At 41.0% G+C, this 26,296-nt stretch overlaps 1 protein-coding gene and 1 pseudogene across 10 annotated transcripts in view; both read right to left on the bottom strand.

Moving 5' to 3' along the window:
- Positions 1–26,296, bottom strand: part of Cpeb3 (cytoplasmic polyadenylation element binding protein 3) — a 189,075-nt gene that overhangs the window by 131,527 nt on the left and 31,252 nt on the right. For 2 of the 10 annotated variants that reach the window (XM_048338697.1, XM_048338699.1), the window contains exon 1: positions 12,597–13,849. In XM_048338697.1, coding sequence (XP_048194654.1) covers positions 12,597–13,679 — 1,083 coding nt within the window. In that variant the 5' untranslated portion in view covers positions 13,680–13,849. The other 8 variants (XM_048338700.1, XM_048338703.1, XM_048338702.1 and 5 more) reach the window with 8 other exon arrangements.
- LOC125347492 lies at positions 10,632–10,729 on the bottom strand (annotated as a pseudogene).

The raw sequence follows: 26,296 nt of genomic DNA, 5'->3' as shown, positions 1-26,296 counted from the left end.
AGAGCTCAGAGACAGCACCTAAATTCAAGCCCCACAACTGACAAACGAAGTTTTAAAAAACTGCTGGGCACTGGCAGCATACTCCTAGCTATTTAGAAGACTGAGATGAAGATCGCTGTTCAAAGCCAGCCAGGCAGAAGAATTCATGAGACTCTAATCTCCAATCAACCACCAAAAATTCTGAAGTCGAGCTGTGGCTCAAATGGTTAGAATACCTGCCTTGAGCAAAAAAACACCCAGGCCTTGAGTCCAACCCCTAATACTAGCTCAAAAACAAACTAAAAAAAAAAAAACCCTAAGACTTGCATTCGTATAGCAGAACTAAACTCTATAAAGTCTGGTGTCTACTTTACTTTGGTATAATTTTATTAATGACATCTCATAGTAACTAATAACATCGAATGACCTCTCAATGAATCTATCCAATTTAAGGATGCTAAGTTTCTTTTTTTTTAATTTCCTGGGATCCTCCCATAAGATTGCTTAGTTAACAATTCTGTTTAGTTCTTTTCAATACCATGCTATCACCCAAAAACAAAATGAGTCATCAGTTAACAGACACTCTGTATCTCAGGGTATTAATAATAATAAAAAAATCAGTCTAGCATTAGAAAAAGCTCTTGACTTAGAATGTTAGTTATTTCTTCTCTCAGATGTAGTGTTCTAATAAGTAGTCCATGAAGTAATAATCTACTCTAATGATGTTTTTCTTCCCACACATAAAGACTCCCACAAAAGCATGGGTGGGCAAGAGATGTCAAATCACTTGTTCGAACATTCCCGACAAGATAACTTTCCCTTCTAAAATTCCTCCACTCTAAAATCCACCTGGTTTATGAGTCACAAAAATTCTCATCTGCTGCTGTTAAACATTTTAATTCTAGATTATTTTTCTCCAGCTATTTAACCCAGGAGTCATTGCAGACTCCTCCCTCTCCCTTCTTGACTGTTCACCAGGTCCCTCCAATTAGGCTCCTAATGATTTCTTGAATCTGTCCCTTCCTTTTAATCACTCTGAATCCTTACAAATTAATTGATTTCCTGCCCATGTTTGGTTCCTTACAAATTAATTGATTTCCTGCCCATGTTTGGTTCCTGACAATTTGTATCCCAGAGCAATCTTTCTGAATCAGGCATGTGATTATTTCACTCATCAACTTAAAACCTTAAAAAGTTGATGTAATCTTTCTCAGCTTAAAAATCTTTCAATAAGAATATACCACAGGGTTGGGCGGAATGGAGGAAAATAATGAAAGGGATGATATTGATCAAGATGAACTGCATTTATAAACAGACATGCTGAATAGTAACTTTGTACAACTACTTGAAGATAAAAGAAAGAAAGAAAATACCAGTAATTTCAGTTGGAAGGCAGAGGATTATGAGTTTGAGGCCAGTCTGGGCAAAGTTAGCAAGACACTTATCTCAAAAACAAAATACAAAAAAGATACTTGAGGGCACGACTCAAATAGTAGCGCCCTTGCCTAGCATTCCTAAGGCCCTAGGTTCAATCCTCAGTACTGGAAAAAAAAAAATCAATGTATGGGAGTACAGCTCAAAAGTAGGGCATGTGCTTTGTATAGTAAGATACTTGATTGAATCCCCAGTAACACACCAGATACCTATGACTCATGTCTATAATCCTAGCTACTTAGGAGGTTGAGATCTGAGGATTTCTGTTTGCAGACAGCCTGCAGACAAGAAAATCTATAAGACTTTTATTTCCAATTAATCAGTAAAAAGCTAGAAGTAAAGCTGTGGCTCAAGTGGTAGACCACCAGTCTTGAACGGAAAAAGCTAAGGAAAATGCCCTGTCCCTAAATTCAAGCCCCAGAACTGGCACACTGGCACACATGCACATACATACACACAATCCACACAATTCCTTTCTTAGCTTCAAGTACACTGTTGAACTCATCAGACTCTATTTTATTTCATGCTAAGGAATGGTACAGTGTAAAATATGATTCAGTTTTATCCTCAGTGGCAGATCCCTGATAGACAAGTTGAATGCTAATAAAATTACTCCTACATTGCAAGCCATAAGCAAATTGACCAAAGAATGCATAATTAACTACCTGTAAATATGAAACAACACATTCAGCAAGTTATTTACTATGTGCTAAAATAGCCAGGTCCTGACACAGCCCATGAAGACACTCCAGCGAAAAGGTCTTTTGCCCTTACTGAGTCTGCATCCTAGTGCAGAGAAAGAAAACATACTATTTCTTTTTTGTGTGGGTATGTGGCCAGAACTCACAGCCTCAAGCCTGCCAAGCAGCTGCTCTACCACTTGAACCAGGCCCTCCACACAGCTTTTATCAGAGAGTGAGAAAAGCTATGAAAAGAATCAGAAGATCTAGAGGAAGAGTAAACATCAAAGGCATATTGAAAGGTAGTGTGATAATATCACAGGTAAGAAGTTGTAGTGCAGAAAAATTGGAGTTAAAAACCTGACATTTCCACACTAAGATGTGATTATCTTTCCCTGTCCATGTACTTATCGAAGGGAGATAGTGAACAAATTATATTGGGAATTTTTTATTTATAAGATCTAGTGTAAAATAAGCACTTGCAACTTTTTAGATCTGTATGTTGCCTGTTTAATTAATATATTTCTCTATGATATTAAAGTTTAAAAAAGTTTTCTATCCACTGTCAAGTTTCAATTGGATAACATTTTGTCTACTTTTTTTTTTGCTGTTATTTGATGCTAGCTGGAATTTAAGAAATGACATTGACCTTATTCAAATAAAGAAATTTTTTTTTTTTTTTTTTTTTTTTTTTTTTGCCAGTCCTGGGACTTGGACTCAGGGCCTGAGCACTGTCCCTGGCTTCTTCCCGCTCAAGGCTAGCACTCTGCCACTTGAGCCACAGCGCCGCTTCTGGCCGTTTTTTTCTGTATATGTGGTGCTGGGGAATCAAACCTAGGGCCTCGTGTATCCGAGGCAGGCACTCTTGCCGCTAGGCTATATCCCCAGCCCCAAGAAATATTTTAGTAAAAAAAAAGAACAAAAACCTGACGTTTCCATTTCTGTTCTGTTATTTTACAAGTTAGGTAACATTCCCCAAGTTTTAAACAGGATAACAATCACTAATTTACAAAAACATGTAAGATTAAATATGATAATTTATGTGAAAAGGATCAAGCCAGTACTCAGTCCTCTGTATCAGTGTTACGTATTTGGAGATGAACATCAAAATGATGTAATATCCATTATGAAACTGTAATCCCTCTGTATATCACCTTTATAATAATAAAAAATATACTTAAAAAATAATGTAACATCCAAAAGGTAGAGTACACAGACTATGATTTTGAATGAAGATACCAAAACAAACTTAATTCTTGTGCTTTTTTTTTACATTTTTTTTTACTTTTTACATATATATTTTTTATTATCAAACTGAATTACAGAGAGGTTACAGTTTCATATATTAGACATTGGATACACTCTGCCACTTGAGCCACAGCGCCACTTCTGGCCATTTTCTGTATATGTGGTGCTGGGGAATCGAACCCAGGGCCTCATGTATACAAGGCAAGCACTCTTGCCACTAGGCCATATCTCCAGCCCCAATTCTTGTGCTTTTGATGAAGGAATTGTTACAGTGTTGTAATTAACAAAAATGCTTCCCAAGATATCCTTCCTATCTGAATTAGGATCCTACTAGTGGATAACTGCTCTAAACAAATATGGGGTAAAGAGTTAGACAGTCTACCTATAACATCAGATACAAACACAAAAACAATCTCTCATCTTTTCCCCATAATCTCATAAACTTTATTGGTCCTCACTATTATTCCTTTACATATCAATGTTACATTTCTTTTGCCAAGCTTTTTTTTTCCCCCTGGGGCTTGAATTTCAGGCCTGGATGCTGTCCCTGAGCCTCTTTGTGCTCAAGGCTAGCCCTCTACCACTTGAGTCACAACACTACTTTCTCTAGATTATATTTCTCTGGTCAAAATTGTAAAGAAAGGGTGCTAGGTATATGGCCTAGAGGTAGAGTGCTTGCCTCCTATACATGAAGCCCTGGGTTGGATTCCTGGAACACCACATATATAGAGAAGGCCAGAAGTGGAGCTGTGGCTCCAGTGATACAGTACGAGCCTCGGGCAAAAGAAGTTCAGGGACAGTGCCTAGGACCTGAAGTCAAGTCCAGCACTGGCAATAACAATAATAAGTATAAAGAAAAATTTCCAACAGATTATAAGAGAGGTAGTTCTGGGTACATTTACCTCTTGCCTCCTTCAGTTGCTACTTATCTGAAACCAAAGAACTAGGACTCCTGGAAGATTAGATTATCAGATCTTTATCCCTCTGAATTATTGCCATCCTTAATCAGTTTTCAAACCCTACTACATCTTTTGAGGTAGAAGATCTTTTGTATCACTGCTTTCCAGTCTCACATGCTAGAATAGATAACTGGCTCAATGCAGGTTTTATAGCCTGTTCTCTGTCAACGTTTTTGTTTTCGTTTTTTGTAATCGTCCTGGAGCTTGAACTCGGGCCTGGGCATCGTCCCTGAGCTTTTTTTTTGTTTTGTTTTGTTTTGTCAGTCGTGGGGCTTGAACTCTGGGCCTGGGTGCTTTCTCTGAGCTCTTTAGCTCAAGGCTAGAGCTCTACCACAGCACCACTTTTGGTTTTCTGGTAGTTAACTGAAGATAAGTCTCATGGACTTTTCCTGCCTGGGCTGGCTTTGAACCACAATCTCAGATCTCAGCCTCTTGAGTAGCTAGGATTACAGGTATGAGCCACTGGCGCCCTGTTTAGATGTTCTTTGTGACATTTCACACATTCACCTGTTTACATATATCATATCATACAGAAGTAGAAACTGACTAAAAAATGTTAAATATATATTACGCTTTAGAGATGAAACTGTAACAACCTAATATTTTCATTTGTTTAATGACGACTTACTGAGTCAGGTATTTCTAGGCATTGCTTTATTTGATAGTCCTGATCATGTAATTAGCTGTATTGAATTGAGTTACAAAAAGTTTACTTCTCTTGAAATAGTGATGGGGCTGAGAATATGGCCTAGTGGCAAGAGTGCTTGCCTTGTATACATGAAACCCTGGGTTCGATTTCCCAGCACCACATATATAGAAAACAGCCAGAAGTGGCGCTGTTGCTCAAGTGGCAGAGTGCTAGCCTTGAGCAAAAAGAAGCCAGGGACAGTGCTCAGGCCCTGAGTCCAAAGCCCAGGACTAGCAAAGAAGAAGAAAAAGAAGAAGAAAAAGAAGAAGAAGAAGAAGAAGAAGAAGAAGAAGAAGAAGAAGAAGAAGAAGAAGAAGAAGAAGAAGAAGAAGAAGAAGAAGAAGAAAGAAAGAGAAGAAGAAAGGAGGAGGAGGAGGAGGAGGGGGGAGGAGGAGGAGGAGGAGGAGGAGGAGGAGGAGGAGGAGGAGGAGGAGGAGGAGGAGGAGGAGGAGGAGGAGGAGGAGGAGGAGGAGGAGGAGGAAGAAGAAAGAGTGAGAACTGGACCTAAGGCTTCATACATACTAGGCAAGCGTTCTACCATTTAAGCCATACCCAAGCCCCATGGAAGTTTACTTGTTCTCCTGCACTAAAATCTTGGCTTTGAAATGAGTTTGGATGCTTGAAGAATAAAGCTATTTAGCTATGTAATAGTCATTTACATATAAAATCAACATACAATGATTCCTTCTCTTTGTGTACATTCATTCTATGATCATTTTAAATGATATACCTCTCCCCTGAGATCTGCCAACAGGGACTTACAGCATAATATTTGTGATTTCTGAGAATTAAGTAACTGCACTATTGGTGAAAGAAAAGTAGGATTTATTCCAAGATGCTGTTACTATAGTATTTCAATTCACTAGTACTTCGTTATTTCTAGTTAGAATACAAATATGAGAACAGTTTCACATTAAGAAGTTTATATGCCCAGCACCTGAGCATGTGAAACTGGAAAAACTAAATTATAACAACTTAAATAGGACTTTGAACCCTCACAGAAAAGCTACTCACAAGGCTACAAGGGCCAGCTGTGAAAAATTCTTGCAAGCCACCTGCCCAGAAAATCCGTCTTGAATCTCATTATATTATCTCAATTCTGAAGTTCCAAGTCTGAAGCTGTACTCTAAATTCCATCTCTAACAGCCACACTGACACCTACAAAGAACTAAGCATAGCCTCCTGAGAAGTGGTATTAAGCAGCTTCAAATTAGAAACTTGGTAGCTCCAGAATACCAGAATCAACACTTGTAGCAGTCAGCAAAAAGAGATTAAACATTTCTCTTATCACCAATTAAAATGTTCAGATCAAGGAAAACACACTTGAATTGTTGAGTCAGCCAGAAATAGAAACATGCAGGCATAAATCTACACCATTTGGGGACATAAATCTATACTGCCTAGCCTTCAGAGCACCACAATTGGCTGTCTAAAAGAAACAGACACCTAGTACACAAACGGCCTTTCAGTGTTTTTCCATCTCTGTTGGACTCATCTTTCTAGTCCCTCTCCACTTCCAGATGTCAGTAGCTGGCATTTAACTCCTAATTACTGAATTATCAGTATTTCTCCTCTTAAACTCTGATAGTTAGGCAGGCATCAAAGTATTTCTGCAATAGCATCAAATTTTCATATATTTTGTGACGTCCTCTCATGCAAGGCATTAGAAGATAAGGTCTGTCTCCCTTTCTCTCCATTTCTGAAGACACAGAATCACTGGATCAATGACATCTCCCTGATGACACTGAGAGAGCTAATGCTTTCACTAGTATTATCTCTGTTCTCAGCATCATGCGTCACCCACTGTGGTATGCTTCCTCTGTAATTCCTGGGTAAAATCCTCTTTCCTCCGTAAAAATCCACAAAGCTTAATCAAACTTTTCATATTGCAATTACACAAAGCAAAATCTTTTGATACTCAAAGATCACTCACCTGAACAATCATAACCAGTTCCAACGCCTTAGGTAGACCTTCAAAGACAATGAAACAAGCCAACCAAAGGAGAAAGCTGGGTTAAGTAGAAAATTGTCTTTGTCGTTTATCAAAGGATAGACGGCTTAAAAAATTCAGAAAGCAAATTTCTGTATCAACTCACAAGATCATAAAAAGTTTATATAACGCTAACCACTTTTCAACATGTAATTCTGATGTAAACAATTTAAAATTTTAGATTGTTTTCCATAGAATAAACACCTAATGTTTCCTAAGAAGCTCCTCTTTTTAAAAAAAGGTAGATAATGTGGCTTTTCTGGCATTTACATCAACCATGTCATAATAAGTCCAGAAATAATTTGTGGGGTTTTGTGGACCTTATAGTTTTGCATTAGAGCAGTAGTTAAGAAACCAACTAGACAAGTTTTTTGGATCTGGTCATACTCTCCTTATTTAAAAATAAGCATAAGTTAGATACACAAGTCATATTGCTTTCTAAAATATGTTTAAAAAGGAACATAAACTAGTTAAAAATATTAATGTTTAAAAATATTAGTATGTAAGGGCATATTTGGTTTTTTTTGTTATTTTTGTCTGTGACCAGGACTTAAACTTGGTATCTGACACTTTTGCTCACTGGCTGGCATTCTACCACCTGAGCCAGGCTGTTAATCTTTGTTATTGTTGTTTGTCAGTCATCAGCCTTGAACTCAGGGCCTGGGCACTGTCCTGGAGCTCTTTTGCTCATGGCTAGCAGCCTACCACTTTGAGCCACAACACCACTTCTAGTTTTCTAGTGGTTAACTGGAGCTGTCTCACAGACTTTCCTGCCCCGGCTGGCTTTAAACCATAATCCTCAGATCTCAGCCTCCTAAGTAACTACGATTACAGGCTTGAGCCACTAGCACCCGGCTCCTACCCTTGTGTTTTAATTGTGTGTATGTGTGTGCATGTGTGTGTGCATACATGCACACTGAATGTATAGGGAATAGAACCCAAGATCTCTACTCACGTAAGGCAAGCACCCTACTGCTGAGCTGCATCCTCAGGCCTTAATTTCATTTTTATTCCTGTACCTTCAGGTAAGAAATTTCTTCCCATTAATGATAGTCCAATAGTAAAGCTAACTAACATAACTGAACAGGCCAAACAATATAAAATTCCCTATAATGCTCTTAGTTTTTCTTTTTTTTGTTTTTTTGCAGTGGAGTTTGAACTAAGGGCCTCACCTTTTTTAAGTTGAGGATAGAGGAAAGAGGGGGCTAAAGGCAGAGATGTAGATTAAAAAATAAGAAATAATTTTGACTTTTTTTCTCCAAAATATAGCAACTAGGGCTGGGGATATGGCCTAGTGGCAAGAGTGCTTGCCTTGTATACATGAGGCCCTGGGTTCAATTCCCCAGCACCACATATACAGAAAATGGCCAGAAGTGGCGCTGTGACTCAAGTGGCAGAGTGCTAGCTTTGAGCAAAGAGAAGCCAGGGACAGCACTCAGGCCCTGAGTCCAAGCCCCAGGACTGGTCCAAAAAAAAAAAAAAAATACATATATATATATATATATATATATATATCAACTAAAAGTAAATAAATTTCCGGGTACCAGTGGCTCAGGCCTATAATCCTAGATAATCAGAAAGCTGAGATAGGAGGATCATGGTTCAAAACCTGCCTGGGCAGGAAAGCCCATGAGACTCCCACCTCCAATTAACCACCAGAAAAACGGAAATGGCACGGAAATGGCACTGTGGCTGAAGTAGTAAAGCACTAGCCTTGAGCAAAGAGCTCAGGACAGTACTTAAGCCCTGAGTTCAAGACCAATACCAGCACACACACACACAAATTAACAGGAAAAATATAAGTGTGGAACAGAAGCAGTGGTGTATGCATGGTAACTGCATTTTTCTTCCTCCATTTCTATTAATACAATTAAAAAAAAACAACACAATTTTCATGGTCCCTCACATAAGGTTAAATATAGAGTCTCTTCTCCAGCAATGTTAACTGATGTCCTAGAGAAAGCACAACCAAGGGAAAGGAGGCACCAGCTTGAAGGCAGAAAATTCTAGGTTCAAATCCCAATTTTGCCAATCACCAGCTGTATAATTTGTGTGCATATGTATGCATGCCAGTACTGGTGCACTTGAACTCTTCCTTAGCTTTTTCATTCAGTGCTGGCACTCTTACCATGTACAGCATAGCTCTGCTTCTGGCTTTTGGCTAGTTAACTAGAGATAATTCTCTCAAATTTGTCTGCCTAAGATGGCTTCAAATTGCAATCCTTAGATCTCAGCCTCTTGAATAGCTAAGATTACAGGTGTGAGCCACCAGAGCCCAGATACAAGCTTTGTGATCTTGAGCAAATGTAAATGTGCTGATGCTGAATTTCTTTGTCAATATAATGAGGTCAAGAGCTCCACACCTCAAAGGAGTGGCAAACAGAAACTACACATGAAGAATTTAACTCAGGGCCTCCACTACAGGCCAGTAACAATCACTCAATTGCCACTTAATTTGGGGGTACCAGAGACTCTGATACTGAGTTGTTTTTTGTTTTTTTGGCAAGTCCTGGGGCTTGGACTCAGGGCCTGAGCACGGTCCCTGGCTTCTTTTTGCTCAAAGCTAGCACTCTGCCACTTAAGCCACAGCGCCACTTCTGGCCATTTTCTGTATATGTGGTGCTGGGGAATCGAACCCAGGGCCTCATGTATACGAGGCAGGCACTCTTGCCACTAGGCCATATCCCCAGCCCCTCTGATACTGAGTTTTATCAGACAAGAAAAAAAGACAAATAATAAAATTTTTGAGTGTGTATGTATCAGTACTAGGGCTTGAACTCAGGGTCCCGGGTGCTATCCCTTAGCTTTTTCAGTCAAGACTGGTACTCTACAACTTGGGCCACAAATCCACTTCCAACATTTTTATGGTTAATAGAAGATAAGAGTTTCACAGTTTCCTGCTCAGGCTGGCTCTAAACCGTAGCCTCACATCTCAGCCTCCTGAGCAGCTAGGATTACAGGAAGATGTCACCCAGTCCATTCTTCTGATTCAATATTGCTTCAAAAAACAATCCTAAAGATCCATTTTAAGTAAGAAACTGCATGAAATTCTTCCTGAAGCCCAGTATTGTTTAATTTTCAATATAATCTCTCCTCCTTTGACCATTTTGCCCAATTCCAATCCAGTGTGTTTGGCTCTTAGTATCATCTTTGGTAAATGGTTTGTTGAGAAACAACTAGCAAATTCTACATTAGTTAATATCAGGAATAGTGAAATTTTGCGGATTTGATATTTTTCCAACTCTTTTTTCAGGAAAAAATAAAACCTGTTTTTAGGAAATGAAAGTGTGGCACAAGCGGTACAGTGCAAGCCTTGAATGAAAACGTCAAGCGAGAGTACAAGGCCCTGAGTTCGAGCGACAGTACTGGCACTAAAAAATAAAATGGTTTTCAATAGTAGGACATGGTGATTCATACCTATAGTCCCAGCTACTAGATTCCTTAAGCCCAAGTACTAAGACCAGTCTAGGTAACATGCTACGACCCCATTTTCAAAGATAAAAACTGGTTTGAATTCTGAGGAAAAAAAACAAGTAGTAGATCTATACTATCAAGTACTAAATCCAAAGAATCCCTGCAAGAATTTAGGTTAAGATCTAAGACTGGACTGGGATAGAGAGCTTCATTTTTTTTTTTTTGGCATGGTCGAAGTAGCTTTATTACACAAAGATTACACAGGACGATGCTCTACACGATTAGTGAGATTTCTCTAGTAACAAACTATAGAAATGATCCCTGAAAGTATAGTCTTTCAATTTTTTTTGGTAAAGGAACTTTTAAAAGCAGAAGGCCTAAATGAACTATGTAACTTGTAAGTAGAGACAAGAGGGAGAAAATGAAGGGATAACAACCCACTTATAACCTAACTTATGAAACTGTAACCCCTCTGTACAACTCATTAATGATAATTTTAAAAAACAGTAACAACAGAGGACCAACAACAACAGTTAATACAGGCTCCCCTGCCCTACTCCCTCCAGTTCTCCATCTACCACACCAAATCCCAGCTTGAAGTGTCTCTCAACAAACTTTAACAGAAATATGCTTTCGTATTAAATATGCTTTAGTATTAAAGTTGTCCATGTCTGAAGGACACCTAAGGAAATGGTTGACCTATCAAAGACTCTGCTATATACAATCTGAGGTTTTGTGTCCTTCCTTGAGCTTTCAAAAATAAAAGTCCTTGTTCTATCCCTTTGAGTCATGTCCTCAATAATCCCATCTCTTCCTTCATGGATAGGACTCATCCCAAATATCAGAAATGTAAAGAGCAGTCAAATGAAGGCTCCAATTGCACTGTCAAATTGTCACCTCTGCCATCTTTCAGCACTACTCAATGATATCTTTTTTTTTTTAAAGAGAGTCTCACTTAGGTAGCTTGGTTCCCCCCTAAACTCAAAATCCTCCAGTTCCAGCCTTAGTGTTTCCATTAAAAGCATGCTCCACCACACCCTGTTTAACTTTCCTTTTTAACAGAGCCTAGAAGCTTACAGATAAATCAGTTCATCAGTGAAGAAGTGTTTGTCCTACAGCAAAAGCCTCCAGTGAATATGCACAACATCACTACCCCTCTCTGGTCCAAGATATCCAGGACACAGCCAGCTGCTGTAGCTGTGGACTGGAGCAGAAAGCAAAAACAGAAATAAGGCCACTAGCCATTCAGTCTTTTTGTCTGGAGCACTTCCTGGATTTTTCATTGGCATTTAATACCAAGACACAAGGCTCATTTTTCATTAAAGATGCAAGACTTTCACTTTGCCCAGTTTCAAATGGTGTAATCGATCTGCATTGTCTTCTTAAATAACCCAACTGATGAAGGACACTGCAGCTTTAAATATTTCAGGGCTAGCTAGCGAATAGACTCCATTGCAATATGGCTCTGAAGGTCGTGTCCTATTGTCTGTTTCCTTTGGGGGTAAAATCTAAATCCTTCTTTGAGGTAATGTGGGAATGGCCCTCAGAATTTCCACTCTTCCATCTTAGTCCCTTGGAGTTCCCGGTGTTTATTGGAACCTAACACTCATAATTCTCCCAGCAGGGGCAATATGCTGATTGTTATTAATGATTCTAGCACCTTCATGAGACACCAACACATGTGTTCACATTAGTTTAATTGAGCATATGCAACTATTTGAAATAGCACCACTCAAAGGCTGTTAACCTCTTTAAGAGTAAAGCCTGGGTGGTTTGGGTGTGGATGGCTTTCAGGCTGCACCCTAAGTTCAGGATTGCATAATCTTAAATGTGTGGCTACTTAAAATGATAGGAATCTCAGCCTACTCATCCTGGGACTATGCCGGCACCTGGCCATACACTTGCAGCTTTGTCAAAGATCAAAATGAGGAGCACACAAGCACAATGAAAGAAAGAAAAAAATTAAAGAAAAAGGCCTTTTCTTACCCTGACAGGCACATAAATACAGTTCCCCTAGCAGGCACAAGGTTACCCCAACCTCGTCCCCTGCCAACACCCCCACGCCCCCGAGATGGAACAGTCCCCAGTGAACTGGACACTGTCGCCCTTTGAAATAAAAACGGAGGAACGATTAAAAGGATGGGAATAAGGAACAGAAGAAGCCGGATAGGAACAAGGCGTGTGCAGGTGCAACGGGGCATTACCTGAAATGGCAACAGATTGTTACCATTATCGGTCCGGAAAGCGTTATCCTCCATCCAGGACTTGGAGGTGAGCGGAGCCGCACGAGGGAACTTGGGGGGCGCGATCACATTGCTGGAGAAGGGCTTTTTGAGCGGCGAGATGGGGTTAAGCGGGGAGGGTACCCCCACGCCCACGCCCACGCCCACACCCACCGCCCGGCGAGGGTCCCGGCCCGCCTGCAGGCCGCCCCACGGGTTGGACGGAGCGCTCCAGGCGGCATTCACGCTCTGGTGCGTGCTCCAGCTGGACGAAGCGGATGAGGCGGCGGCCGCGGCGGCGGCCGCGGCGGCGGCGGCCGAGGACGAGGACGGTTTGCTGGTCATGATGGGCTGGTGGCCGTAGGCGGCGGCGGCGGCGCTCCTCTGCGCGTAGGGCGCCTGGCTCGGGCTGGCGGGCGAGCGACGCTGCGGCGGGGGCTGCGCCTGGGGAGGCTGCGCCGGCTGCGGCGCCGGCGGCGGCGGCGGCGGCGGCTGCTGGTGGTGCTGGGTCTGCGCCAGGCCGATCTGCGGGGAGAAGGTGCCTCCGAAGACTGGGTTGACGTGGTGCGGGAAGTTCTGGAAGAGCATGGTCCCGTTGACGGGGGTGATCCCCTGGAAGAAGCTGTCCTCCACCGCGTTCGTCGTGCCCGTGGACCAGGTGCTGCCGAAGGACGGAGACAGCGACGCGCCCGGGGCCGCGGGCTCCTGGGGTGGCGGCGGCTGTTGAGGGGGCTGATGGAAACTCAAGCCCGGCAGGAGCGGCGACTCCATCTGCATCTTGTCCGGGCCGTTGGGAGCCGGTGGGGCCGCGGCGGGGCTCAGGACCGGCACTGCGCTACTGTCCTCCGGCTTGGGGGTCTCTGAGGAGAGGGGCGTGGACGGGGCTTCGGCTGCGCTGGGCTCGGGCTGGGGCTGCTGCTGCTGCTGCTGCCGCTGCTGTTGCTGGGGCTGGGTTTTGCTTTTGTCCATCAGTAAATCATCCTGCATGGTTTGCGCAGCTGAAACGGGAAGAAAAGAGAGAGAGAGAGAGAGAAAAGAGAGAAGCGTTGTTGTCAATGTGATCATTAATGGCCCTCACTGAGCGGGCGGGTGTTTTACTTGCGAAAATCCAGAGCCACCGCCACTAGCCAATTGCAATGCAAATCCATAATCTCCCATTAGAAGAACAGGTCCGGCTGGGGGAGTGGGGGGGGGGGGGTGCTCGAGCCAGGTCTCTAAAAATACAGTGAGAGCGTCTTCACCCTTTCTGACGTCTCGGTTCCTTCCTCTGTATGAGTGAGAGGGGCGCTTATAAGATAGAAAGACAGCAATTTCGCCACGTCTCTTTTCCCTTCACCGGAACTCAGCGCGTCCACCCTGCAATGAGAAACTGATTCTGGTTCCTGTTTTTTCCCAAGCACCACCCTCCCCCAGTTATTTGCATACGTCAATAAATACTGCTGCGTCCTTCAGCAAGGTTAAAAAGACACCATTCACGACCCTTTCTTCCCCTTCCCCAGCTCAAGCACTTAAAAAAAAAAAAAAAGAAAGAAAAGAAAAAAAAAACAAGCAGCCGACTTATCCCTCTTGATTAGCAAACTGCCTTCTTGCCTAGAATAATTGTTTCATTTAGCTGCAGCGAACCACGAGGGAGGAAATCTTTGGCATTTGTTAGAAGGACTCAGCTGCACAATCATCCTCTCTGGTCTCTCAGTAGCAGCAGCTACTCCATTTTGTCAGGAGACATTTTAATTTTTTTTTTAAAGACACGGTTTTGGTTTTTTTCTTATAAAGGTGAAAACCTACTGAGACGTTTGGAAATGCTTGCTTCTCGTTATTCTTAAGGTTTATGGTTTTTCTGCTTATTCTCCAATTTTCTTGTCTCCCAATACTGCCGCACAAGAGATTTCTTGGCTTCTCAGTGCTTCAGGTCTCTACGGGAGCCTGAGAATTTCTCTGCAGAGTGGAGAAATGCTTCTGGTTGGATTTGAGGTCAGAGAGAAAGAGAAAGGAGGGAGACTGTGAGATGGAGTGGGGGCGGGGCTTAAAAATGCATCTGAGATTTAAGTAGACAGTCAAGATAATTCTGGGGTTGCCAGATTTTCGTTTTTGAATCCTCCTGCTGCTGCCTTGGTCACAAGACTTTGGCAAATTTAGAATCCATTCTTTTATCACTAGCATTAACAGTGAAAGACTATGGTTTGACGACCCCGAATTACCATATGCTAGCAAAAGTGTTAAAAATAGAGGAGTACAAAGTCCCAAATTCTCATACATTGTAATTATAGTGCATTGCCATCTCGGCTTCATTTAGCCATATAAGGAGTGCATGGTATTTTCCATTTCGCATAGAAAGGCTATATTCACCTCTGTCATACAGCCTGTTTTCCTATTCAAAGAATGAAAATAGTAATCACTCAAAATCAGATTTTCATACATGTAGCTATCACCAAGTTAGCTTGTCTCTTAGAGCATGTTAGTTGCTTTGAATAAATGAATATTAAAGGCCTGTGGCCCTGAAAACAAATATTTTGAAATGTTAAAGGAGCATATGACCAAACATATAATTATTTTTAGATGATGATTCAGTACAATTGCAACCAAGTTATTAATATATTTAATACAGTTAATTAACTCATGTACTGGAAAATCATCTTTCTCAGGACATTTGTGAAAGGGCATCCAGATACCCAGCTTTGCCTTTGGACCTACTTATGATAATTGTTGTAAAATGGAGATAGTAGTGCTATTAACTATTACACAAAAGATGTCAGACCAAGTAACTAGATTAAGGGTAGTTCTCTTTTTATTAAAAACTGGCATTAAAATGCTTAGCAGATATCTTCCATTTCAAAGTTTCATATAAAAAATTAGCGTGCTCAAATGCTACACAACCACCTTACTCTTTACTCCTCACATCCCTGCATCTCCCCTTTCCCTGGGGGAAAAAAAAAGCCCACCCAATAAAATATGCATCATGAATTAGCAGCTACAACCACTAAAACCTACTTAAGATTGCCTTTATGTTGCTATATTCCCTAATCTAAAACAATGGCTTTGATCCGTATTGTAAAATACAACACAAAGAGATAACTGAACCTGGGATTCAGACAGCACAGAGTTCTATCACTGCCAAAAAAGACTGTCATAGAGAAATTTTCATAGTTGGTTTAAATAGTGCTGCAGTAAAGCATTATAATTCTGAAATTTGACTTGCTTCCAGTGAGCTACAATTCTCTTTATAATAGACATCATCATGGCTGAAAATGCATTTGGTTGTAATTTTAGTATCACCCAGCTTTGTCTTGCTGCTTGTTAATGTGTTTAGTTTAAACAACATGCTCTTGGTGGAAAAATTAATGCTGTACTATGGGAGGAAAAAACCCTCAAAAGTAATCTTTACTCAGAACATTTTATAATGGCTGCAACTAATATTAGTATATTCATTGAATCTCTTACATGTTATAACAAGAGCATTTCTGTTCTCAGTACATTTTAAAGATACAAATTTCACTTTCTGCATAAATTTATTCTGTCAAGGTCAAGATCCACCTTTAGTAATTAAGATCTTTTAAACAAAAGGTAAGCCATAGATAAAGACAAAATTTATAAAGTTAATATGCTTTATCTCTCAATTACAGCCTGTATAGTTTGATTGATCTGAAGGTTTTTTGCTTATTTGCAGCAAAGTCTGAGAAATAGATATCTCCTCCCCTCCCCCCACCAAACACACAATAGATTGTCTTTTACATGCACTAACCCAATTTCAAGTAACAAATTTGTAGTAACAGTTACCTTTGAGTGTCCAGTTTTTAAGGATCGACAAAAATATAAAGTGTACAGTGTTTATTTTCTTCTTTCAGGTTGATTATGTGACCGCTCTGGCAAAAGCACTTTGACAACTGTAAGATGAGAGGGCATGCGCAAACAGGGAACTGTGGGGGCTGAAGTCCTCTACAAGATACTCTGCCCACTTGAGCACGTTCAGCTGGGAAAGGAGGAAGCCTCGCAAATACAGATTGCTAGGGGAAGAGGTTGTGCCCGGATTACATTATAGCCTCATAACCAACCTAAATCAGGAGTGGTTGAAATGAAAAGGAGGAAAATTAAACTGGTTTGTCAACTTCATTTAGGAAACCAGGTTAAAAGAGAAACTGAATTGTGGGACAGAATGAATATACCCAGCAGAGCTACCTTAAATGGTATTACAATAGAGATGACTGAGTAGTAGTAAGCAATAGGAACCCCACTGAAAGAAAGAGACTGGGGTGAGGGAGAGCAAAGCGATCAAGGGAGGGGGGACTACTGGGGAGTTACACTTAAAAGCTGACCTTACTTAAAAGAGAGACACCTATTGTAGAATTTTTAAAAAAGCTTAATAATAAATATACTATCTTTGGAGGTAAAATAGGTTTTAATCAATTATTTGACATTTTAATCCACCAAGATTTGTGTTTGAATTTTTAATGGAGTCAATCACTTATTTTAAGATTCTACTTGATACTCTCTGACTCAATTCATCTTATTTTCACTTTACAAAATTAAAGTCTATCTTGTATTATTTATACAATGATTAATCAAATAAAATTCAATTATTTCATACTAAAATAACATTTGGGGAGATATTAATAAATATGTTTAGTGCATATGTTTAGTGTTTAACTGCACCTGACAGTGCCTTCTTTGTTCAAGACAAAAAGCACATGAAGTTTCTATTGCAAAAAAAATTTTTGTGTAGGAATTTTCATATTTTAATCTCATGATTCCAAGGCTGCAATCTAATAACATTAATCTCAATGGTTACATATAGTTTCTGAGCACAATAGCTCAAGAACCAGTTTGCTCACATAAGCAGAAGATAATATTCCTTGTGGGATCTGGTACTGTGCCATTCACCCAGAGGGTTCAGGGTAAATGTCAGTTGATGACTATGCTGATTGAACTTGGAACTGAAAATGTTAAGCATCACTTAAAACTGCCTTAATTTTCTATCTCCCTTCCTTAAGAATTAGAACCAAAGTATTACCATGGACCACAAATTTGCAGCATCTATTAGTCTTTGTTTTTAGCTATTTCTAAGGAGGGAAACAAAGAAGAAAAGAAGCCAAATATGCTGGCTCATACCTTTAATCCCAACCCTCAGAAGGCTGAAGATAAAAGAATCACAAGTTCAAGGCCAGCCTAGGCTACCTACACCCCACACTGGTGGCTCATGCCTATAATCCTAGCTACTTAGTAGGCTGAGACCTGATGACTGAGTTTTAAAACAAACACAGGCAGAAAAGTCTATGAGACACTTCAAAAACCAGCAAAAAGGCAGAAGTGGAGGTGTGGTAGAGTGCCAGCCTTGAGCACAAAAAGGTAAATGAGAACTCAAGGCCCTGAGTTCAAAACCCCAGTACCAACACACACACACACACACACACACACACACACACACACACACACACACACACACACACAAAAGCAGCAGCAGTGCAGCAGCAGTGGAGAATCAGGGATCAAGGATGGGAATGTAGCACCGTGGTAGTATGTTTTCCTAATGTTTACAAGGCCTTGGGTTTGGTCCCTAGCACAGGGAAAAAGAACAAGTACTTTGGGGCTGGGAATATGGCCTAGTGGTAAAGTGTGTGCCTCACATATATGAAGCCCTGGGTTCGATTCCTCAGCACCACATATATAGCAAAAGCCAGAAGTGGCACTGTGGCTCAAGTGGCAGAGTGATAGTCTTGAGCTAAAAGAATCCAAGGACAGTACTCCGGCCCTGAGTTCAAGCCCCAGGACTGGCAAAAAAAAAACAAAAAACACCCCAATAGCAACAAAAAATCTTGTGGCCTGGGAATGTGGCTTAGTGGTAGAGTGCTTGCCTAGCATATATGAAGTCCTAAGTTTGATTCCTCAGTATCACATAAACAGAAAAGGCCGGAGTGTCACTGTGTTTCAAGTGATAGAATGCTAGCCTTGAGCAAAAGAAGCTCAGGGACAGTACCCAGGCCCTGAGTTCAAGCCCTGAAACTACCACACACACCCCCCAAAAAAAGGAACAAGTACTTTGAATTAATCTGCCAAGAAAGCTCTGTATAAAATAAATAAATGGCTGGGAATATGGCCTAGTGGCAAGAGTGCTTGCCTCGTAAAATAAATAAATGCTTATTTCTGCTCTACCTTTATCTTATATTCCCCTCTCTTTCTTTCTCTTCACCCCTCTCCCCTTCTCACTCCATCTCTCTTTTTATTCCACCTCTTATTCCTCCAGCAAGATTCATTTCTGCCAAGGAGTTATACTCAACATTTTCATTCTGTAAGGATCAATTTCAATTAACCTTATTCCCCAAGACTTTGCTAACCTGCCAAACTTTTACATTTTCAGTACTGTAAGGTGGGGGGAACCCTCATAAAATCCTGCAACTGTAAGAAAGAGATTGTTTATATTGGAAATTGGTTTGTCAAAATAAGTTTAAAAAATTAACTTATTTTGGCCTACTTAAAATGGCTTACTTGAACACATATTAATCCATCTGACCCCAAATGCAGGTCTACTAATCATTCCCATAATGGGAAAGATAAACCTTGATTCTCACCCTTGTAAATGATAATTATACCATGACGATACCTAAGTTTTTTGTATTTGAAAGTGAATTAATCTTCCTTTTTCAAAATGAGCAATCAAATCTAAAAAGAAAATAACTTAAATATAAATGTGAAGGTATAAGTATATATCAAACACACAAATAATAGGAGGGACCTCAACAAGGACAAAGCCCTTCTCTACTGAAAAAATACTAAGTTTTTATTTATTTTTTTAACTTCTTTTTGTCATTGTTTGCTTATTTTCTACCAGTCTTGGAGCCTGAACTCAGGGCCTGAGCACTATCTCTGAGCTTTTTTGCTGAAGACTAGCGCTCTACCACTTGAGCCACACATCCACTTCTGGCTGTTTGGTAGTTAATTGGAAATAAAGAGTCTCATGTGGAGACTGGGGATTCAAGGTCCTCAGCTCTGGAAGAAAAAACAAAAACAAAAAAAATATTAAAGACCAAAAAGAGTCTCATGGGCTTTCCTGCCCAGGCTGGCTTTGAACCACAATCCTCACATCTCAGCAGCCTGAGCATACAGGATTACAGGAATGAGCCACCAGCACCCAAATGAAAAGGTGTTTTTTTAATTTCACCAAAAAAGAGGCACCTTCTGAATTTTGTTTTCAAGTCACAGAGCTTAACTAAACCTCTTGGGAATTTCATTAAAGACTATAAAAATAGAGTTTTCAGAATTAACTCACTGAAATATTCATAGGCCAAATACATCTTTTGGGGCTTTCTTACACACACACACACACACACACACACACACACACACACACACACACACACACACACCACAGTTTGGTTTGGTTTTCCAGTCCTGGGGGTTGAACTCAGGGTCTGAGCACTGTCCCTGCGCTTCTTTTGCTCAAGGCTAGCACTCTACCACTTGAACAACAGTGCCACCTTTGGCTTTCCTGTTTATGTGGTACTAAGGAATCAAACCTAGGGCTTCATGCATGCTAGACAACCACTCTACCACTAAGCCACATTCCCAGCCCTAGTTTTATTTTTCAAAAGATGATCTTGAGCCTCCCAAGTACTGGAATTGTAGAGATGTACCAACATTCCTAGCTCTATGCATGCTTGCTGAATAAATGGATAAACAGATGAACAAAAGATGGATAATTTCTTTTAATTATCTAAAACAGCCAAGGTTTGAGTATTAAGTTATGGAAGGGGACTAATCTGTCCAGCATTAGTGGCTCATGCCTGTAATTCTAGCTTACTCAGGAGGCTGAGATCCGAAGATCAAGGTTCAAAGTCAATCTAGGCAGAACTCTAATCTCCAATTAACTACCAAAGAGCAGAAATGGAACTGTGTCTCAAGTGGGAGAATACTAGCCTTCAGCAAAAAGCTCAGGCACCCAGGCCCTAAGTTCAAGATCAGCACTCTTCTCTCTTCAGAAGTAAAGGGGTGGCTCAAATGGTACAGTGCTAGACTTGAAGGGAAAAGCTAACAAAGTGAGCAGTGAGTTCAAGCCCCAGTACCAGCTTAGAAAAAACAGGAAGGAATGGGGGCGGGCATAATATTAAGTTTTCTGGTATAAATTAGCAAATCCCTTAAGAAAGGTTATAGCATGGAACTGGAGGTATGGCTAATGAGTGCTAGACATGAGTAGAAAAAGCTCTGGGCACAAGCCTAAGGCCCTGAGTTCTAGCCTCACTAATAGCATACACATGTGTGCAAGGGTGTGCGTGCAAGCACGTGTGCACGCACACACATACACACACATAAAGGTTGCAGTACTTTGTATTTCCATCAGGGATGAGCTTATAAATATGAAAACAATGAAAGGTTAAGAACAAAGGATAAGGTAATCCCTGTTCAGCTGATAACAATGATAACCTACCAAATAAAAGTAAGTTCCTTTCAGCATCTGAATATACTTAATACTTCATCATTCTTCATTGTCATTCTACATTATGTATCATACTGTCACATGATAATGAAACAGGGATAATAAAGTTATACTTATGGCTCATGGTTGGTTTTGGGGATTTTTTGGTCGTGGGCCTTGAACTCGGGGCTTGGGCGCTATCTCTGAGCTCTTTGCTCAACGCTAGCACTCTACCACTTTGAGCCATAGCACCACTTCCAATCTTCTGATGAGTAATTGGAGAGTCTCACAGACTTTCCTGTCTGGGCTGGCTTTGAACCATGATCCTCAGATCTCAGCCTCTTCAGTAGCTAGGATTACAAGTGTGAGCCACCAGCAGCCAGCTTTATTGTTCGTGTTCATTAGCTGGAGATTCCACCCTAATTATGATATGTACATATATGTCATAGGAGAAGATGAATAGCATTCATCCATGTTCTCTGTTTCTAGACTTCACTTATAATTAATTTTAAGGCGTGTGTGTATGTGTATGTATGTACTTCATGTCTATTTTCATCTTTCAAATATTTTATTTTTTTCAGTGCTGGGTTTGGTCTTATGCATGCTATCTGTGTACTCTACCACTGAGGGCTCTAGACCTTATAATAATTTTAAGTCTCAAAAATGTTAAGTATAGGGGCTGGGGATGTGGCCTAGCGGCAAGAGTGCCTGCCTCGGATACACGAGGCCCTAGGTTCGATTCCCCAGCACCGCATATACAGAAAACGGCCAGAAGCGGCGCTGTGGCTCAAGTGGCAGAGTGCTAGCCTTGAGCGGGAAGAAGCCAGGGACAGTGCTCAGGCCCTGAGTCCAAGGCCCAGGACTGGCAAAAAAAAAAAAAAATGTTAAGTATAGCCAAGAGTACTCCTAGCTAGTCAATCCTGTAATCCTAGCTACTTAGAGGTAGACATTAGGAGATAACATTTTGAGACCAGCCTGGGCATAAAAATTCATGACAGTCCATCACAACTAATGGCTGTGTGCAGTGATTGTGCTTATCATCCCAGAAGTAAAGGGAAAGACAAATAGGGGGATCACAGTTCAAATCAACCTGGGCACTAAAAGAGACTCTATCTCAAAAATTACCAACACAAAAATGTATTGGCAGAGTGACTTAAATAGCAGAATACCTGTATAACAAGCATGAAGCCCTGAGTTCAACCACCAGTACTGCCAAAAATTATCAAGCTAGGTACTAGTGGCTCATGCCTGTAATTCTAGCTATTTAGGAGGCTGAGATCTGAGAATCACAGTTTGAAGCAAACCTCTGCAGGAAAATCCATGAGACTCTGATTTCCAATTAACCATCAAAAGGCTGGATATAGAGCTATGGTTTAAATGGTAGAGGCACTAGTCTTGAGCAATGAAGCTCAGGAACAGCACCTAGACCCTGAGTTCAAGCCCCAGGACTGGCACACATGCATGCACACACACACACACACACACACACACACACACTAATAATAATTTAAATGCTCAAGATTGCAGATATTTTTACATAAAGTTTTCATAGACCAAATAATTTGTGAAGATGCTATGTGTGTAGCTCAGTGGTAGAGTTCTGAATTGGATCCTTGGCCCTACTATCAAAAAAAAATCTTATATCACCATCTAAATTTTTAGTCATTAAAAAGTGCCCCATGCTACTTTTAGATTTTATCCAGTACAAGTTGACTGCCTCTCACCACAATGTGCTCTCCTTTATAGACAGTCTATGTACCACAGGGTCTTGCTATGTAGCCAGCATTGGGCCTGGAACACTCCACGCACCTTGGCCTCCTGAGTGCTGGGTCATGGTAACCTACTTGTAAGAACCCTCTGGAGACTGCAAAAGCTGCAGAATGGTTTTACAAAACAGTTCTGCTTTATATGGGTCATATTTTCTATACTATCATTTTAGTTTGTTATTATATACTAGTATATATACATCTATCCATACATACATATACATATATATGTATATATATATATATATATATATATATCCCGTGTCCTTTCATGAGATTTAAGACATAACCCCCTACTCCATTCAAATCTCCTGACAGTTTTATCATTTCATTTTAAGTGCTATTCAAAAGGTGTCCTCACAAAATTGGAGCCAAGAGGCAACTCTAAAGGAGCGGGATTTAGAGAGATTATCAGCTTTCAGTTTCAGCTTCTATTCCCAAAGAGTTAGTTGTGACTTTGAGCATTTTCCCAAGAGCTCTCCAACTGTCTACTGGATATTTCCAAGTCCAAGTTTCATCAATCATTCATGATCTACAGGATAAGAGCAAATACTTAGCTTAGTATTCATAGGGCTCTCCCACCTAATCTCAACTATGTTTGCAGATAGCGTTATCCCTACTTCACCAAGAAAACCAGTTTACTCATGGTCCTGAACCCTGCTGATGTTCTGAACCCCATGCAAAATACCTTCTAAACCTACTGTTTATCCCAATTTCCTGTCTTCAGATGTCAGCTCAAACATCAGCTCCTAACAATAGCAACTGTTGATACCATATACTTGTTTTCATTTCTATTTACCTTTTCTGATGTAACTATGTTAACTCCCCAAATGCAACCTTAAGCTTCTCTCTCTTTCTCTCTCTCTCTCTCTCTCTCTCTCTCTCTCTCTCTCTCTCTCTCTCTCTCTCTCTCTCTCTCTCTCTCTCCTCCCCCCCAGTCCTAAGCACTGTCCCTGGCTTCTTTTTGCTCAAGGCTAGCACTCTACCACTTGAGCCACAGTGCCACTTTTAGCTTTTTCTGTATGTGTGGTGCTGAGGAATCAAACCCAGGGCTTCATGCATGCTAGGCAAGCACTCTAATACTAGGCCCCATTCCCAGCCCAACCTTAAGCTTCTTGAGGATAGGCACTGCAATTTGTTTTTAGTTCCGTAGAACTAAGTGAAGGGCCAGGCACTGGTGGCTCATGGCTGTAATTCTAGCTATTCAGAAGGCTGAGATCTGGGGATCTTGGTTCAAAGCTAGCCAGGGCAGGAAAGTCTATGAGACTCTTATCTCCAGATAACTACCAGAAAGCCAGAAGTAGAGCTGTGGCTCAAAGTGGTAGAGCACTAGCCTTGAGCAAATAGAGTTCAAGGACAGCACCCAGGCCCTGAGTTCAAGCCCTACTACTGACAAAAAGAAAAAAAAAAAGAATCTAGTTTTGCCTCCAACTTAGTATCAGTAGCAGCTAACATTTATAGAGCATACAACACATGCTAGATACACTGCTAGGTCCTTTTCTTATTCTATGCAATAAACCTATGAGACAAAAACTGTTGTCCCTAATACCAGATGACAAAATGGAATCATAATGATTTACCCACCCAAAGTCAAGAAACTAGTGGCAGAACTTGTGCCTAATTTCAGGTTTCACTCCAAAGTTGTCTTTTGGTTGGTGAGCCTTACAATCAGGTCTTCTGCTATTTGATCCACATGATCCTAGCAACAGTTTGGGCTTCAAAGGTGTGGAAAGGAGACCCATTGTTGTTAAGCAACTCCTCTGTCTCCCATGTATACAAAGCTTTTCATTTTTTGTTTGTTTTTGATAGTACTGGGGTTTGAACTCAGGGCCTTGTGCTTTTTAGGCTGGCACTCTACCACTTGAGCCATACCTCTAGCCTTGTTTTTTTCTGGTTATTTTGGAGATGGCATCTAGCACACTTTTCTGCCAGGGGTGGCTTCAAACTGAGATCCTCCAGATGTCAACTTCCTGAGTATCTAGGATTATAGGCATGAGCCACTGGCATCTACTGACACAAAGCTTTTTTTTTTCCTTTTTTTTTTTTTCTGTCACGGGGCTTGATCTCTGGGCCTGTGCTCTGTCCCTGAGCTCTTCAGCTCAAGGATAGTGTCCTGCCACTAGAACCACAGTGCTACTTCCCACTTCTGGTTTTCTGGTAGTTAATTGAAGATAAGTCTCACAGGATCCTCAGATCTCAGCCTCCAGAGTAGCTAGGATTACATGTGTGAGCCACGGGGTCTGGCTCACAAAGCTTTTATGTAAAGACCTTGAAAACCAGAGATAAGCTTTAACCAAAGAATTCCAAACTCCACCTATGGGCAAGATGCAGTCTGATTCCAGCAAGTTCTAAAATCAGCTGACTGTCTTCATGAAGCTGACTCATCAAAAGAACTGATTTTACCCTGCACAGATCCAGAAAGCAAGGCTAGTCTAGGCCTGAGGTAGTGCACGAAACCTTTGCCACAAGCCTTGCTTTAGCAGGCAGCAATTAAGAGTTTCTACACAGAAGAATCATAAGGATCATCACAACATGAGGAAAGGCAAGGTCAGCATGAGGTTGTAGGGAGCCTTTGGGTCCCTGTATTTAAAAACAGTGTTTGTGGAGGTTGGGGATATGGCCTAGTGGCAAGAGAGCTTGCCTTGTATACATGAGGCCCTGGGTTCAATTCCCCAGCACCACATATACAGAAAACAGCCAGAAGTGGCGCAGTGGTTCAAGTGGCAGAGTGCTAGCCTTGAGCAAAAGGAAGCCAGGGACAGTGCTCAGGCCCTGAGTCCAAGGCCCAGGACTGGCAAAAAACAAAACAAAACAAAACAAAAACAGTGTTTGTGCAATATCAATTCACAGAGCAAATGGGATTTTACTCAAACTCCTTCCCTTCTATTATCTCACTTGATTTTAACAGCCTGGGCAGGGAACAGATTGTACATAGTCTTCACCTTGATTTTTGCAGGTTGCACAATGCACCAGCACTACAAGGCTAGCCAAGGAGCGTAGTACAGACTGAGCTCCAGTCTATTTCTTCTCACCAACCTCATGAAACTTATTGTAGAGCTGCATTTGCCTAAAGGGGCAATTTCTCCAAAGTTCCACAAAACAAAATGTGAACAGGTAACAGGCAATCTAGAGGATGATTGCTGGCATCCCTAACAGTTCCCAACAGTGGGATATCTGGGCTCAGAGATGTTGTAAGATGCAGTTAAATAAGTGGTCGATCTAGAGCTGGTGGCATACCTCAGTGGAAGAGCAGTTCTATAGCATGTGCAAGGACACAGGTTCAATCTCCAGCATGGTGGTGGAGAAGCCCAGGAGTCTAGATAGATAGGCTAGATTAGATTAAATTAGATTGGAATTCAACTCTTCTAGCTCACTAGTTAGAATGCCTTTTAAAGTACTTTACAAGTCACCCAAGGGTTCAATTCAATATAAACAATGTCAGTCTACTAAAGTAAGGGTTATCATCCTTAACCTCTTGCTCTAATCAGCCGAACCAAAATCCACAGGTGTTTAAG

The sequence above is a fragment of the Perognathus longimembris genome, chromosome 2 (genome assembly GCF_023159225.1).
Source record: "Perognathus longimembris pacificus isolate PPM17 chromosome 2, ASM2315922v1, whole genome shotgun sequence".
NCBI lineage: Eukaryota > Metazoa > Chordata > Mammalia > Rodentia > Heteromyidae > Perognathus > Perognathus longimembris.
This window is presented reverse-complemented; position numbering and strand designations above follow the sequence as displayed.